Source organism: Egretta garzetta, unplaced genomic scaffold (genome assembly GCF_000687185.1).
Source record: "Egretta garzetta isolate BGI_Z169 unplaced genomic scaffold, ASM68718v1 scaffold118, whole genome shotgun sequence".
NCBI classification, from domain to species: domain Eukaryota; kingdom Metazoa; phylum Chordata; class Aves; order Pelecaniformes; family Ardeidae; genus Egretta; species Egretta garzetta.
In genome coordinates, this window is record NW_009260484.1 from 1,806,392 (window position 1) to 1,819,693 (window position 13,302).

A 13,302-nucleotide genomic window follows, 5' to 3' on the forward strand; every position below is an offset into this window, starting at 1 on the left:
AGAAAATGCTTTAATATCACAGCTTTGAAAGCTTGAACTCATGTTGCCTTTCTGTGCTTGTAGTGACTTCCCTCAGATCAAACCTAGATATGTAAGTTGCTTTACTTTCCCCTTTATGTTTTATTGTGACTGCCTACGATGCTTCTGTGGTCCTGTTGATGAGGAAAGCTAGAACTGCTTTTATTTCTCAGGGGCATTTGGTAGGTATTTGCAGTGTCTCTACTGTGAAGCCAAGTACTATGTCTTTGCTGCAAATAAACAATCAAAGGCAGTATGGCTGCTTCCAGGTTGAGATGGTATTAAAGGTAAAAATAGTATTGGGTGCTAAAGACTAGTACTGACTTTTTCCAGATTTGTGTATGTGTAGAATGTTCCACTGTAAACTTTTCAGAATAAATGGAGACACCTCTTGCTGGTTTTTCAAGCTTGAGTCATACAAACAAATGAAGCTGGCAAGCAGCTTCCAGTGTTGCCAAGTGTTATGACAGATGTGAAAAATGCTGAAACAAGGTACATCCAATAGTGACAGTAGCATAGAAATGTCCAAACAAAGCTTAAACTGAGTAGGTTTGTCACATACCTTGGGTATCTTTTGGTACATTTGCAGTTGCTACTGCTAGCTTTGCGCAAGCTAAGTAGCATCACGACTGTGTACCTCTTCTGTGTTTTTACACATGCACGTCTGTGCTACACTTCTAGCAGTGACATTGCTGGGAGTGTCAAGGTCTGTCTGCATGAAGACTCTTCTGAGAAATGCCTCGTATGTGTCACTAACCATACAAGGTTTTTAGATTGGGTGATGCCTTTCAGGCTCTATTCCTCTTTAGTTCATGCCAGTCAGCAAAGCTATTTCCTATTTACAGATGTCTGATATAGTAATTTAAGAAGCTCATCAGTTGTTCTACGCTGGTTGAAATTTAAGCAGAATTTCAGTGCTTTCCTGTTTGGCTAATGAAATCAATGCAAACTTCTGTTATCCTGTCTTTATTTTGGTTAAGAAGTAGAGGTAGAATAACTTAAAACTTGTGTGTTAAATTGCATAACTATTCCTCCTAGGAGGTCCTAGGCACAACAGTCCATAATTTAGTACTTGATCAGAAAATAAGAACGTAGTATTTTGACTAGATGGGTGACCGAAGTTTTTAAACAGGCCCTGGTAGTTGGCAGGTTGGTTGAACAAGTTCTTGAAGCCAGCTAACTACAAAAAAAGAAAGGTGGAAAGGTGACAGAGACCCTTGGGGTAAATAATTTTATAGCTTATATACAGCTGTAGGGTTTCAAAAACAAGTTTTCTGGGGAAAAGAACAACCTCACAAACAAACAAAAAAGACCAAACTCACACTTTTTGGCATTTCACTGTAATGTTGATTTTTTTTTTTTTTTTTAACTGAATTTTTGTTGTATGATGCCTAAGAAAGAGAACATGTGTTGGTTCTCATTAGTAAACCTTGTCCAAAAATACCTGCTTATATCCATGGAGAAACTAGTAGAAAATATGAAAAGAGAGTTAGTGGGTAGTTGAATGCATCCACAAAGGAAGCTATCAACAAGTTGCCTATAACACATTAAATTAGTAATGGGTATATGTTTGCCTTGCCTAAAACCAGAAAAACAACTTTATTTTGTGGTCTAATGATTATGTTAATACACATTATGTATTGCATTTCAAGTAGTTATTTGCTGGGAGGTTTGTAAATAAACAGGCAGTTAGATAAGCAACATGTACATGAGGGTACAGTCAAAGGACCTAAAAAGCAAAAACTCTGAAAGGAGTAGCGTTTGACTCTTATGTCTAATGAGAAGCCCCAAACAGCCTTTTGTGCCAATAAATCTGTATATGTCAGGCAGGCTAAATGACATGATATACACATAGGGAGTTTGAAGAGGTGTCATTGTATTTCTCATAGCAATGCTCTACTTCCTCAGACACCAGAATCATTTTATATTGAGGGATTTGTATTTGCTTTTTTTTAGCAAGTTGTCTTGGAGTGGAAGGAGGTGCAAAAAGGGGTTACAGTACTTTTCAGTCCCGTGCCTTTAGCATTGGAGGGGAAAAAACACACTGTCGCTTCATTGTGCTGTGCTACTTCTTCCCATTCTGTTGTTTTTCCTCAGCTTCTTCCCAGAACTCGCCGTTGTCCTCTGTGGGAAGAAGCACTGCTTTATTTTTTGTTTGCTTACTTTTCAGCAATAACACCAGGGATAATAGTGTCATCGGTGAGACCAACCAAAATGACTCTACCCAGACAATTCACGACAGTTCAAGGGTACAGGCTCTGCACTCACAGAACTCCCCTGAAGTAATGGTTAGTATGTGGTTTTCTGTAGTAGTGTCTTCACTTTGTGCAGTCTGCAGTTTACCATGCAGAGTTTTGCATTGCCAGGTACTGATTGCTTGAAGTGTAGGTCTGCTCTGAGGAGGAAAGGTCATTCTGTGGATCTATTAGGTATACCACTGCTGTCGGTCAGCCTTGTCCTAAAGGTTTGAGTTTGCGAAGCTGAAGCTGGTATACATAATTCTGCAATTCTTACCAAATGCCTTTGTAAATCTTGCCAAGAGCAACTAGTTTTTGTGGCTGCTTTGAGAGAAGGAAGAGGCTAATGCAATCAGAGCAGCCTCTCATTGCCTCAGAAGGGATCTGCTCCTGGAGCATTAATAATTTGATTTTGTGTAACTAGACTTATGTTTATAAAATTAACCCAACACATTTATTGATTTAAACAAGGCATAAAACCATTATGTAAATCTAGGAGATTTCTACATGAGGTCAAAAATACATATGTGCATTCCATTCTATTGGCCATGCTTTCTAAATCAATAGTGTATGAAGTGATGAAGGGCATGTATGTAGATGTTATTAAAGAAAAAATTGGAAACACCCATGGGAAGGTTGAAGACTTAAGTATCCAAAAACTAAGAAACATAATGAATGCTGTATGTGTAATCTTAAGCTACTCCCCATGTATACTGTGATAAAATCTTTAATTGTGTGATCCCATGCTATTTTTTTCTACAGGATTCCTGCCTCAGTCAGTGCAGAGGATGGTTAGTGATCTCTGAATAAGTAGCTATTTGATACTTCATTCTGTCTTCATATCCCTCTACCCCCACCCCGTGTCCCTATTTACTGCAAACTGTTCAAATTCTGGTCTGAATCAGAACTATTTCCTCATTTCCTGGAGTGTTTTTACCTTTTTGTAGCATCTGTATGATTCACAGACATTAACAGTTTTATGAGGTAAAATATTTTTCACCTTGTTTCTGTCCCCAGTATTCTGGTATTTGTCCATTCTGCAAACCCATTTCTTCTTGGGATCTTGTGCAAGTCTCCCACTTCCAAGTACGTAGGTTGGGTCTTGTCAAACCTAGTCCCCATTCTTGCTGCCAGGATACCACCATGACATTTTAGGAGACAATAATTATTTCCTTTTGGTCTTGGTGCCTGTCAGCCAGAAGAGAGCCACATTATTTTTTCCTGGTAACTTTTTTTTCTAGTTATGCTCGTAACTGTTTAATTTAGACTCTTGAAGTATTCCTCTGGAGAACTGTGTTTTAGTTTTGAGCTCCCTAGTGAGTTCTCACAGACATTGACCTGCTGATGAGAACCCAGCAGAGGCCACCAAGGGAATTGAGGAATGAGGTACATGATGGTATCGTATAAGGACAGGCAGATGGGGTGTTTTAGCCTTTGTAAGGCTAAATTCTTTTGTAAGACTAGAAGACCTTACTACTGTCCAGCTTCCTATGGAAAGATATAGAGAAGATGGAGGACACTCTTCTCAGAGGTGCCCAGTGACAGGATGAGAGACTGGCTGCAACTTGCAGCCATGGAAAACTACAGTTAGATCAATTGGATTTAAAGGGGGTTTGTGTGTTCTTCTGGAGGGAGTTGGGTGATTGGGGTTTTTTTTGTTGGTTTTTTTTTTGTGTGTGGGTCCATGGTCGTGTTCCCCCGTTCCCCCACCAGAGGGTGGTCAAATACTCGAAGAGGTTGTCCGGAGAGGTTGTGAAATCTCCATATTTGGAGATATTCAAAGCTCTGCTGGAGATGGCCCTGAGCAAACTGCTCTAAGGGTACCTGCTTTGAGTGTGTGTGTATGGTGGAGGGGATTTGGACTAAATGACCTCCAAAGCTTCCTTGCAATTTAAATGATTCTATGGTAACTTAATGGCTCTGTCCTTTGGTTTTCCATTGAGAAATTGTTACCAAGTACTGGAGACCAAATTTTTCATTTTAGTACGTTGGAAACCCATAGCTGGAAAAGTAGAGCAGATGAACACATTGTATTCCTTAATGATTAAAAAAATAACATCTGCAAAATGTTTTTTTTAAAAAAAAAAACTTAGGTGTTTTTTTTTTTTCTCCTCCCCAAACATCACACACAATTGCAATGATGCAATTTGGAGCATGACTGTTCTATAACCATCTCCCTCACCCACCCCTTGCATTTTGTGCGAGGTACCTGTCCAAATTTCAATGATGTTGAGCAACTTACCAACGCTGTAATCAACCTTTGATTAGATAGCTATTGCATTGCTAGATGTGTTCTCCAACAGAATTTAATAAATACCCATGCTAATTTTGTGTGTTTCTTTTTATTTTTAGGAGCTGCCAACACGGGAAACTATTGAAGATCTCAGAGGTATCTTAAAGGCTTTATAAATCCCTTTAAACCTTTGTTTGATCATTGCTTGCCACAAAAAAAAATGTCACAGAGGATGCCATGGCAGGTTCTGTTGTGCCTCATGTTAGGAGCTGAATGGAAAAGCTCAAGAGAACAAAATCCCAAAAGAATTCTAACAGACTAAGCTTTCTCAGCTGTCAGCCAAGCTGCTTGGGATGCATCCTTTTGGTGAGAATGCAAGTAGCTCTCCCCGTTTTGACATGGGGAGATGAAAGAGCATTCCTCCACATTCTTATGAAGCTCTGTGCCTCTGGAAAGCATTAAACCAGGATACCAACACTCAGATTGCATCTTAAAGCCCTTAAACATGTTCTGACTGTAGACTCCTATTGCGATTGTTGACCTTTAGCTCGGTAGTGTATACTCCAGCACACCTTGCTTTGCCTGCAATTCCAGTGCTTGAGATGTCTCAGTATATTTCAGTTTATCTCCTTTTTATTAAGGTTGATTGCCATGTCCTGTGGGACCATTTAGGATTTGCACTAAGTGATGTAACAAATTTCTGCCGCACTGGCTTATTCTTCCTTTCATCTCTCCCTAAGTGGGGATAAGTCTGTAAAACATTTTAGGTTTGATATTAGCTGTTTCTTGAGCTATTTTAAATTAAACAGACATGCTGCTATACCTGTCTTGACCTGGAAGGATTCCAGCTTGCTTTTATAGTATTTCGCATGTAGTTAACAAAAAGGATCCTTGCTTAGGAACTGTTTCAATCAGCTACATCATCTGTGCTTCCTTTGTTGTGCTCTGGATCAGACTTTGCGAGCTAAAGATCATACTTCAATAATGCACAGTGTTCGTGTTTGTGAGACCTAACACATGTATGGTTTTTATTAGGTGTTATGGTATTAGAAGACCAGGCTACACCACCAGTTTCATCTACCTCACCCTGTATCAAAGCAGATACATTACCCGTTTCTACAGCCTCTGCTTCAGGTGCCACTACATCAGCAATAGTGACAAAACCAGCTGCTATGGAAAAACTTTCTGGTACTGGAATAAATGAAAAAGGAGGGAATGGACAGCCATATGGACAGCATGGATCCCAAGATATTCTTGTAGACAGAGATGTAGCTAAACACTTTTCCAATATTTCTTCATCACAAGGTGATATTTTAAGGACTGGAGTTTCTTCAGAGCCGTGGGACAGTGAAAATTCAGTTATTTCAGACCATTTGAGTAATCCTAAAAGCTACAAAAGAGAGAAATTGCCAGATGGATCACCACAGACAGGCTTTACTAATAACTGCCCACAGTGCAATGCCATTGCAACCAAAGATCCTGAGCATGCGGGAAGTTCTTGCAATGCCGGTAATACCCATGAGGATCTTGATTGCTCAGACAGCGAGACTGCTGTCGCAGTTGTGGACAACTCTCTTCCTGGAGACCAGCTATGCGAGCCTATTAAAATTGTCATCACAATGAGTACTACACCAAACACCACCCTCAGTGACCTAGCGGGCTCTGTCCACCTTAAGGCTCTGGGAACTGAGAGAACGAGCTCAGCCTTTGAGTCTGGTATAGTTACAGCAGGTTGGCCAAGTCAGCAAACTAACGAACAGCTCAGAATCCCCGTTATCACTTTTGACTTGTCTGATGACAGTAAAGGTAAGGCTTGCCCAGAACTTAGTGAAAGTGAAAGAACTCCAGAAATTTTAAAGGCAGAGCTGTCGTCCAACCAATGCTCTGGCTATGAATCAGGTGATGCATTGAAGGAACACAGCAATCCAGCAAATACTCCTTTAGAAACTAACACTTGCTCAGATCCAAATCGGGAGAATGCTTCTGAAAATGTGCAGACCATGGATTTAACTTCTAAGGAAGACCTGCAGAACCTAGACCCACAGTCGTGTAGAACTGCTCATGAGAAGAGGCACATGCGGGTGCTGAGCGTAGACAGTGGGACAGATGTGCTTTTAAGTAAGAATTTCATGGAGGTGTCTGACAAAGAAAAGACCTTACCAACTTCTAAATCGGATCTAGAAGCTAAAGAAGGACAGGTGCCCAATGAATCTAACTTTCTAGAGTTTGTCTCCCTCCTGGAGTCCATTAATACCTCAAAAATGAAGGCATCTAATCAATCCACTGTCAAAATGGAGATGACAAAGGAAAATGGGCTTGTTGGAGGTACGATGCATGGTTTACAACACCTTTGGAGTAAAGAAGTTGTGACTAGTTATTTTATAGCAGCTTAGCCTGAGATCTGCAGTAGGGCAAATTTCCCAGAGGAGGACTGGTTTTGCTAATAGGGCCAGGGAAGGGCTGGGCTTGGCAGGACAAGGTATTTTGGTGAAAGTGTGATAATGTCAGCTGCAGTTCTTGGAATATTTTTATTTTCTTAAAGATTTTCCTTTGGAAAACTTAATGCTAACCTCAGTAGGTGTCCAGTATGTATCTAGCATTCTGTACTAGAATAGCATGTCTGTGACAGGCCTGGATTGTTTGAAGACCAAAAATACCCTACAAAAATGTGTATAGCTATAGCATTACACTTGCCCTTGCCCATCTTACCAGGTGCACGTTGAAGAGTTGTTTGTGCCAGTAAGTATGTAGAAATCTGGAATTGTCACTGGTGATGGTTCGACTTTTAGCTAACACGTGTACACACGCAGATTCCTGAACTTCCTGCAGTTGTTGGTTGGTTTATAATTTAAGAAAAATGAAAAAAGAATGTGTGTGTTCTCAACAGTAAGAGTTTTGATTTTTGGTTGCTGAAAACTAAAATATTTGAGTTTTAAGGAGGAAAGTTTGGTGGTTGTTTTCAAATGAAAGCCCCCCCAGTATTTTAATGAAAAATGCTATCTTCCCATGCAAGTTCCCATTTAATCAAAAGGGCTTTTATTTAAAATAAAAAATCTCAATCAGCTAATTTTAAAGCCTATATACAATCCAAATTATAGCTCTTCTATAGAAATGCCTGGTCTTAATCGTTATTCTCCTTGCTGTCACTTAACTCTGTGTCCCCTGTCTGTTAGGAAGGAATACTGTTTGTAGTGTCTTTAGCAGCTCTCTAGGCAAAAGTAGCAGGACTGTTTCATGAGGATGCGAGATTCAGTGTGGTGAAGGCAGGTGCAATCTCGGGGTACTTGCCCAAGTGTTTGGTGCAATCCGTTTAGAAGATCTGGGCCAAAGTGAAATAAGACAACCCATATTTTCCCCTTTTTCCCAAATGTTTGGTTTGTTAGATCCTATCATAAGCTGTTCTTAAGACAGCCTAAGAGGGTGCAGTAGCAATATCTATATCGCATGGAAGGTAAGAAACTTAGTGGCACTCAGCAGAACAGTGTGGCGCTCCCGTTTTGCAGTGGTATCCCTGTCCATAGACAGGCTCTAGGGAGTCTCTGCTCCCCCGGTTCGTTCATGTAATGGAAGGTTCTTGCAGGAAAAACAAACAGCTGATTTCAAAGTCTGTCAAATTTTGCTCCTCCTAGGCTTGGTGCCTCTTTTCTGGCCTATCTTACCCATCTCTCCCACCTTCTCAGACTGTTTGTTCTGCAGAGCAGTTTCTGTCCTGCTTGCTCTATCGAGTTTATCAGCCTGCCTGGCTGGCTCCAGGCAGTACACCCTGGTTTCCTAAGACATGTGCTGAGCAAGCCCTGCTTTTCACCGGAGCCTGCTCAGCTGATCCCCTGCTGAGCCTGGGAGAGCCCCACTTGGTCCCTGGGGTGCAGGGGGGGGTTGCAGGGTTGCCTCCCTGTGCAGCAGCACGCAACAAAAGGAGGGTGAGTGGCTAGTGGATTGCGATCTTTGCTATTCCTCAACCATAAAAAGGAGCGTTTCCACAAGAATTTGACTTCTGTGTGATGAGACTTAGCTGGAAAACAGAAGAGAGTAAAATTTCAGAGGTAAGTTTTTTTTTAAAAAATAAAAAAAGTGCAGCTAATCTGCAAAGGGCTTTCAGACATGTACCCTCAGATAGTATGAACAGGTGAAGACTGCTGCATAAAAGAAAGCAATGGGTGATCAGAATAAATCAGACTCATAGATTCCACAGTGACAAAAAGCCCAACAGTCCAAAACTTTATTAACGTGTGTGTAGTTATTGTGCTTTAGATCTAGCAAATGAGATTCTTACTGGAATCCTGAGGAGACGGGAGGATTCTGCTCTTCCCTCAAACCAAGCTGTTACTTAAAGTCACCCAAACTGAATTTCCTACTTTCCCATTTTCTTAAGCCCCTATGTTTGTGAAGTGGTGAAGCTGAGCTGCATATATGTATAATTAAGCGGCCCTGCTCATTTCCGGTGCGGGCGCAGCAAGTGTCACCCTGGGAAAGGAGCGGGGCCGGGAAGAGGGGAGCCCCGCAGGAGCGGGAATGGCGGCTGTGGCTCCTGTCGCTGTGAGGCGTCTCCTGCACCTCGGACCGGTGCTGTGGGAAAAAGGAGATTCAGTCTAAACTTTTCAAGCTAGGGAGAGGCAGTTCAAAGGCAGTTATTTTTAAGAGCAAGTAGGCTTTGTTTTCTAGCCTAGTCAGAACGTGCTGTTTGTGAAAATAAATTACTGTCATTACTGGCAGCTTCCCCACAGCAAGGCTGGATTTTAGGAATCAGAAAGCCTCTAATTTGTTTACAGCCTTGCAATTACAAATATGCTTTAACAAAATAGCATCTTAGAACAGATCTGAATAAACATTATTCCCACATAAAAGTGGTTGTTAAAAAAAAAAAACAATGTGTGTGTGTGTCGGGGAGGAATACAGAGCAAGTCAAGCTATGCACCAGTTGTTTTGATGGAGGAGGTTGGCTGTGTTTGTTTTTTGTTCTTTTAACCTTGCAAACTGCCTAATTGGCAAAAGCTAATAATAGATGCCTGGTCCAAATGAGCATGAAATGCACCCCACAAAGGTATTTATTAAGCAGTGTGAGAAACTTGGCAAATTCCTGGAAAGCTGGATGTTCAGAGCTGTGTGTAAGACAGCTGACATTCTGCGTAATTTGGAGAAGGCGGGAAAATGTGCTTATCGGAACAGCCTTGCAAGTGAGTGAATGTCATGGATGGGTCTTTGTTACGGGTGCTTCTACACAGAACTTGTGAGTTCTGTGGAAACAGAAGAGAGCTGTCCTGACCACATAAGCCTTTGCCAGTAAGCAGCTCAGTAAGATGCAGTACAAGAAAATTAAAGCCTTGTTTTACGCTACTGAGGATGCCAGATTTCATGTGTTAAAATACAGGATATAAAAAAGCTGTCTAAGAGCTGTTCTGTTGCCACCCCACTTCTTCAAGATCGTGAGAAAGTACCACTGACACTGTTGCTAAAAATTACTTTCAGGACTGTCCTTTCAGTTTTGGATCAAACTTGCACCACCCACGTAATGAAAGCCTGTTGAAGGGCAACTGCAAATTTTCTTCAGTCTTTGAAAAGCATAAGGAAAGCTGGGTTTATTGGCTCTTTTGGGTCCCTCTGATATGTCTGGAGCTGAGTAAGAGGAGCTGTGCATCAGACTTAGGCAGGGCAAAAACTCATGTATGTCCCCTCTGGCACAGCTGGCTTGTAATCTAGGACAGGCAACGTTAATGCCCAGGGAGCAAAGCCTGCTACGGGAGTGGTGGGGACTGGTGCGGGAGAACCTAAACCAGGACTGCGTGGCCTGAATTTAGATGTTTTGCAGGCTCTTTTTAGAAAAGGTACTCATCATTCTGGGCAGCGTACAAACCACAACCTCGAGTGAGTTCTTCTGGATCCCAAGCAATTACCCTTCTCTTCTAAAAAACTAAAACGTACTCTGGTGGATATTTTTAGACTCATCTTTTTTTTTCCCCCTGCATGTGAGAAAGAGGGCTGTCGTCTGCCATATAATCATGGGGAAGAGGGATCTTGTGCACTGAGTCACTGGCCCAAGTGACAGCCATGGTGGGAGGTGACAGCAGGGCAGGGGAATCTGCTGGCAGGCAGGTAGCACCTAGGATGCAAAGCCCTGCCAGGTGCTTGCGATTCTCTCAGGGCAGCTGTGTGTCACCCCTGACTCTCATGACAGACAGGGAACATGTGGCATTTGATGCTCCTCTTTGTGTGGGGAGGAAACGCGGTGCAGAACTTAGTTCTCTAAATATGATACTTGGCGTGTAAGGCTTGATGGAATGAGATGTTAAAATTTTAGTCTTTAAATCAGAAAGGTAATATGTTTGACAAAGCTGACACCTGTAAAGAAACTATGAGGTTATTTGGGAGATCTGTATTCTGATGTAATTGTTGGGTACAACAATTAGACTGCTTACCTGAGACCTCAAAAACCTTCATTTTATTCCCAGCTCTGCTGCTGGCCTAGGAGATTGTTTTGAGCAAGTCACTTCTGTGCTCAAGTCTCCCTGTCCTGTAACAGGTACAGTGAGTATCGCTAGTTTTTCCTATTGCTTCAGGATTAATGTGGTAATCCTGATTAAGGGATAATCCCATGTGCTTCTTTGGTGCCCGTGTTGAACTTCCGCAGCAATTCTTGGACTGTGTCAGGTTCCCTGGGCACTCCCGTTCTTTGGTGGATGACCAGCTTTAATGCCAGATTCTTCTTTGAATGTATTTGTGGCATAATAGGCAAATTTGGGTTGAGAATAAAGTACATAAGATAGATGTTTCTGATAAAGCAGTCGGTGAAGAAAGGGTTGGGAATGTTTTTAGGATATATTCTTCAGAGATATGAATGGGACAGTTCATAGCTCATAGAGCATTTGTTTCATGCTGGTACTATCAAGAGCATAGAGCAATTTGAAATCGATTATCTCTATGGCCAAACGGGCAACAAATACATTATAAAGTGAAATTTTCTATTTTGGAGCATAGTGTTGTCAAAGGAAGTAGATTCTGTAGCAGAGCAATTAATGAACAGGAGAGACTCAGGCTTAATTAGCTTAATTCTCCTTGACCAGATTTCAAACCAGATGGCATTTGAAATTATGACAACAGTGGCATTTTAACTCAGAGGAGTGAGTTGTGGAGAGTGTACAAGTCTGTAAGACTTGTCTACAAGTAAAAGACGAGGAAAAATGTCTGTGAGACTCTGGAGAGAGGGCACAAAATAGTGAAAATATTTTGGAGAAAAATTACAGAGCCGTAAATTGTCATTCTAATTGCCTAGTAATAAGGTAACTTTAAAGTTGAGGTACACTGACAGTTGGTTATCACAATTACTATATGTACAAAGGCTGCTCCATTTCAAGTGGAAAACTGTTTTCAGCCTCTTCCCAGTGTGAAACAAAGGCTTGTCTACCAACATGGTTTGGGATACCCAAAATCTGTTCCGCAAATTACAAAGTTACATGGCAAAGGAAATTTTGGTAGTGTAAATGCATTTAAATTAGGAGCTCATTTGTCAGCATTGGAATGTTATATTTTTTTAAGTAAAGTTGCTATGCTGTTACACCTCTTGAGTGCAGATAAAAATGTTTACAGGAAGTATCTTGCTACCCATGTGGGACATATAAGAAATTCTTATCTTGGTAAGGGTTTTACCAGGATAACTAAAGGATGTATCTTGTGGTCAACCAAAATATGGAAATGGTGTACAGACCAAAGCTTGGTTGCTTGTGCAGGACTCTTCTGAATCACCCTTCCCCAAGCCTGATGTAGTCATGAATCCTGATGGTTACACCCCACATATGAGTCGCATGGCACATAATTCCCAGATAAATTATGACGTTAATTGCAGATCCAGGTTCTGAGCTTGGGGCTTCTCTGAGCCCAGCCATGTATGTGCCAGAGATGTGTGGAGTGGTGGCTCGGGGTAAATGGCTCTGGTAGGAGGCCACAGGGAAGGTGCAGGTACACTGCCATGTTATGCTTTTTACTCTTCTCTTGCTTTTGGAGAGGGTTTTTCCTAGTAACCTGAGCTTTTCCAGCACAATATCCATGCAAGGAGCGTTTGGTGACATAGAACCGATTACGTACCCTGGCAGAACACTCCTAGTCTAGACACCTCTGTCTCCATTTAAATACTGACTGTGTAAATCGCTTGGAAGAAAATGAGTAATAACCATGAAAACCAGTCACAAACCCATCATGGCCCACCCTTCCAGTGCTGGAAGTACTCATTACCATGGTGTTGTCTGATTGGCATATAAAGCCTGTAAGAAGCAGTACATTTATGTGTTTATTATTATGACTCTTTACCACTGCAGAGAAGAGAAGTCTGCAAGGCTTGTGGTTTGGAATGGAAAAGAGAGAGGCATTTTCTAAAACCACTAGATAATCAAATTAAAAAATCTTTTTAATTGTTCCAGCCCTAGAGCTAGTTTTGGGCAATATGGGACCAATTAGATTATTAAAACCACAGTTCTGATCTCTATCAATTATTCTTGCAGCTTGAACAGCCCAGGCCTTTAGGAAGGTGATTTCGATTAGGTGTCTGTGGCTCCATCATCTCCCTCAGGTACAGTTACATCATTAAAGGGATGCTTCAGTAATGCCACAGTTAAATAAGTCAGTTTCTGCTTAAAATGTAGTTTAAATCTTTAATTAGGAAAGGAAAAAAAAGTGTTGTCTGTTCTCCTCCCTGCTTTTTTTTTTTCCTAAATAGGAGAAAGTAGGTCTGGCAGACCTACTGAATTTTGTCTCCATGCACAACAGATACAAAAATTTCCCTAAACCAAGCATACGCTCATTGTATGTATTGTACAGGAAGTCAGG

At 41.3% G+C, this 13,302-nt stretch overlaps 1 protein-coding gene across 1 annotated transcript in view; it reads left to right on the plus strand.

Moving 5' to 3' along the window:
• Positions 1–13,302, plus strand: part of PCNX2 (pecanex 2) — a 154,805-nt gene that overhangs the window by 4,448 nt on the left and 137,055 nt on the right. The window contains exons 3-5 of the mRNA XM_009644174.2: positions 2,189–2,306; positions 4,608–4,644; positions 5,524–6,813. Coding sequence (XP_009642469.1) covers positions 2,189–2,306; positions 4,608–4,644; positions 5,524–6,813 — 1,445 coding nt within the window. The remainder of the gene's footprint in view (positions 1–2,188; positions 2,307–4,607; positions 4,645–5,523; positions 6,814–13,302) is intronic.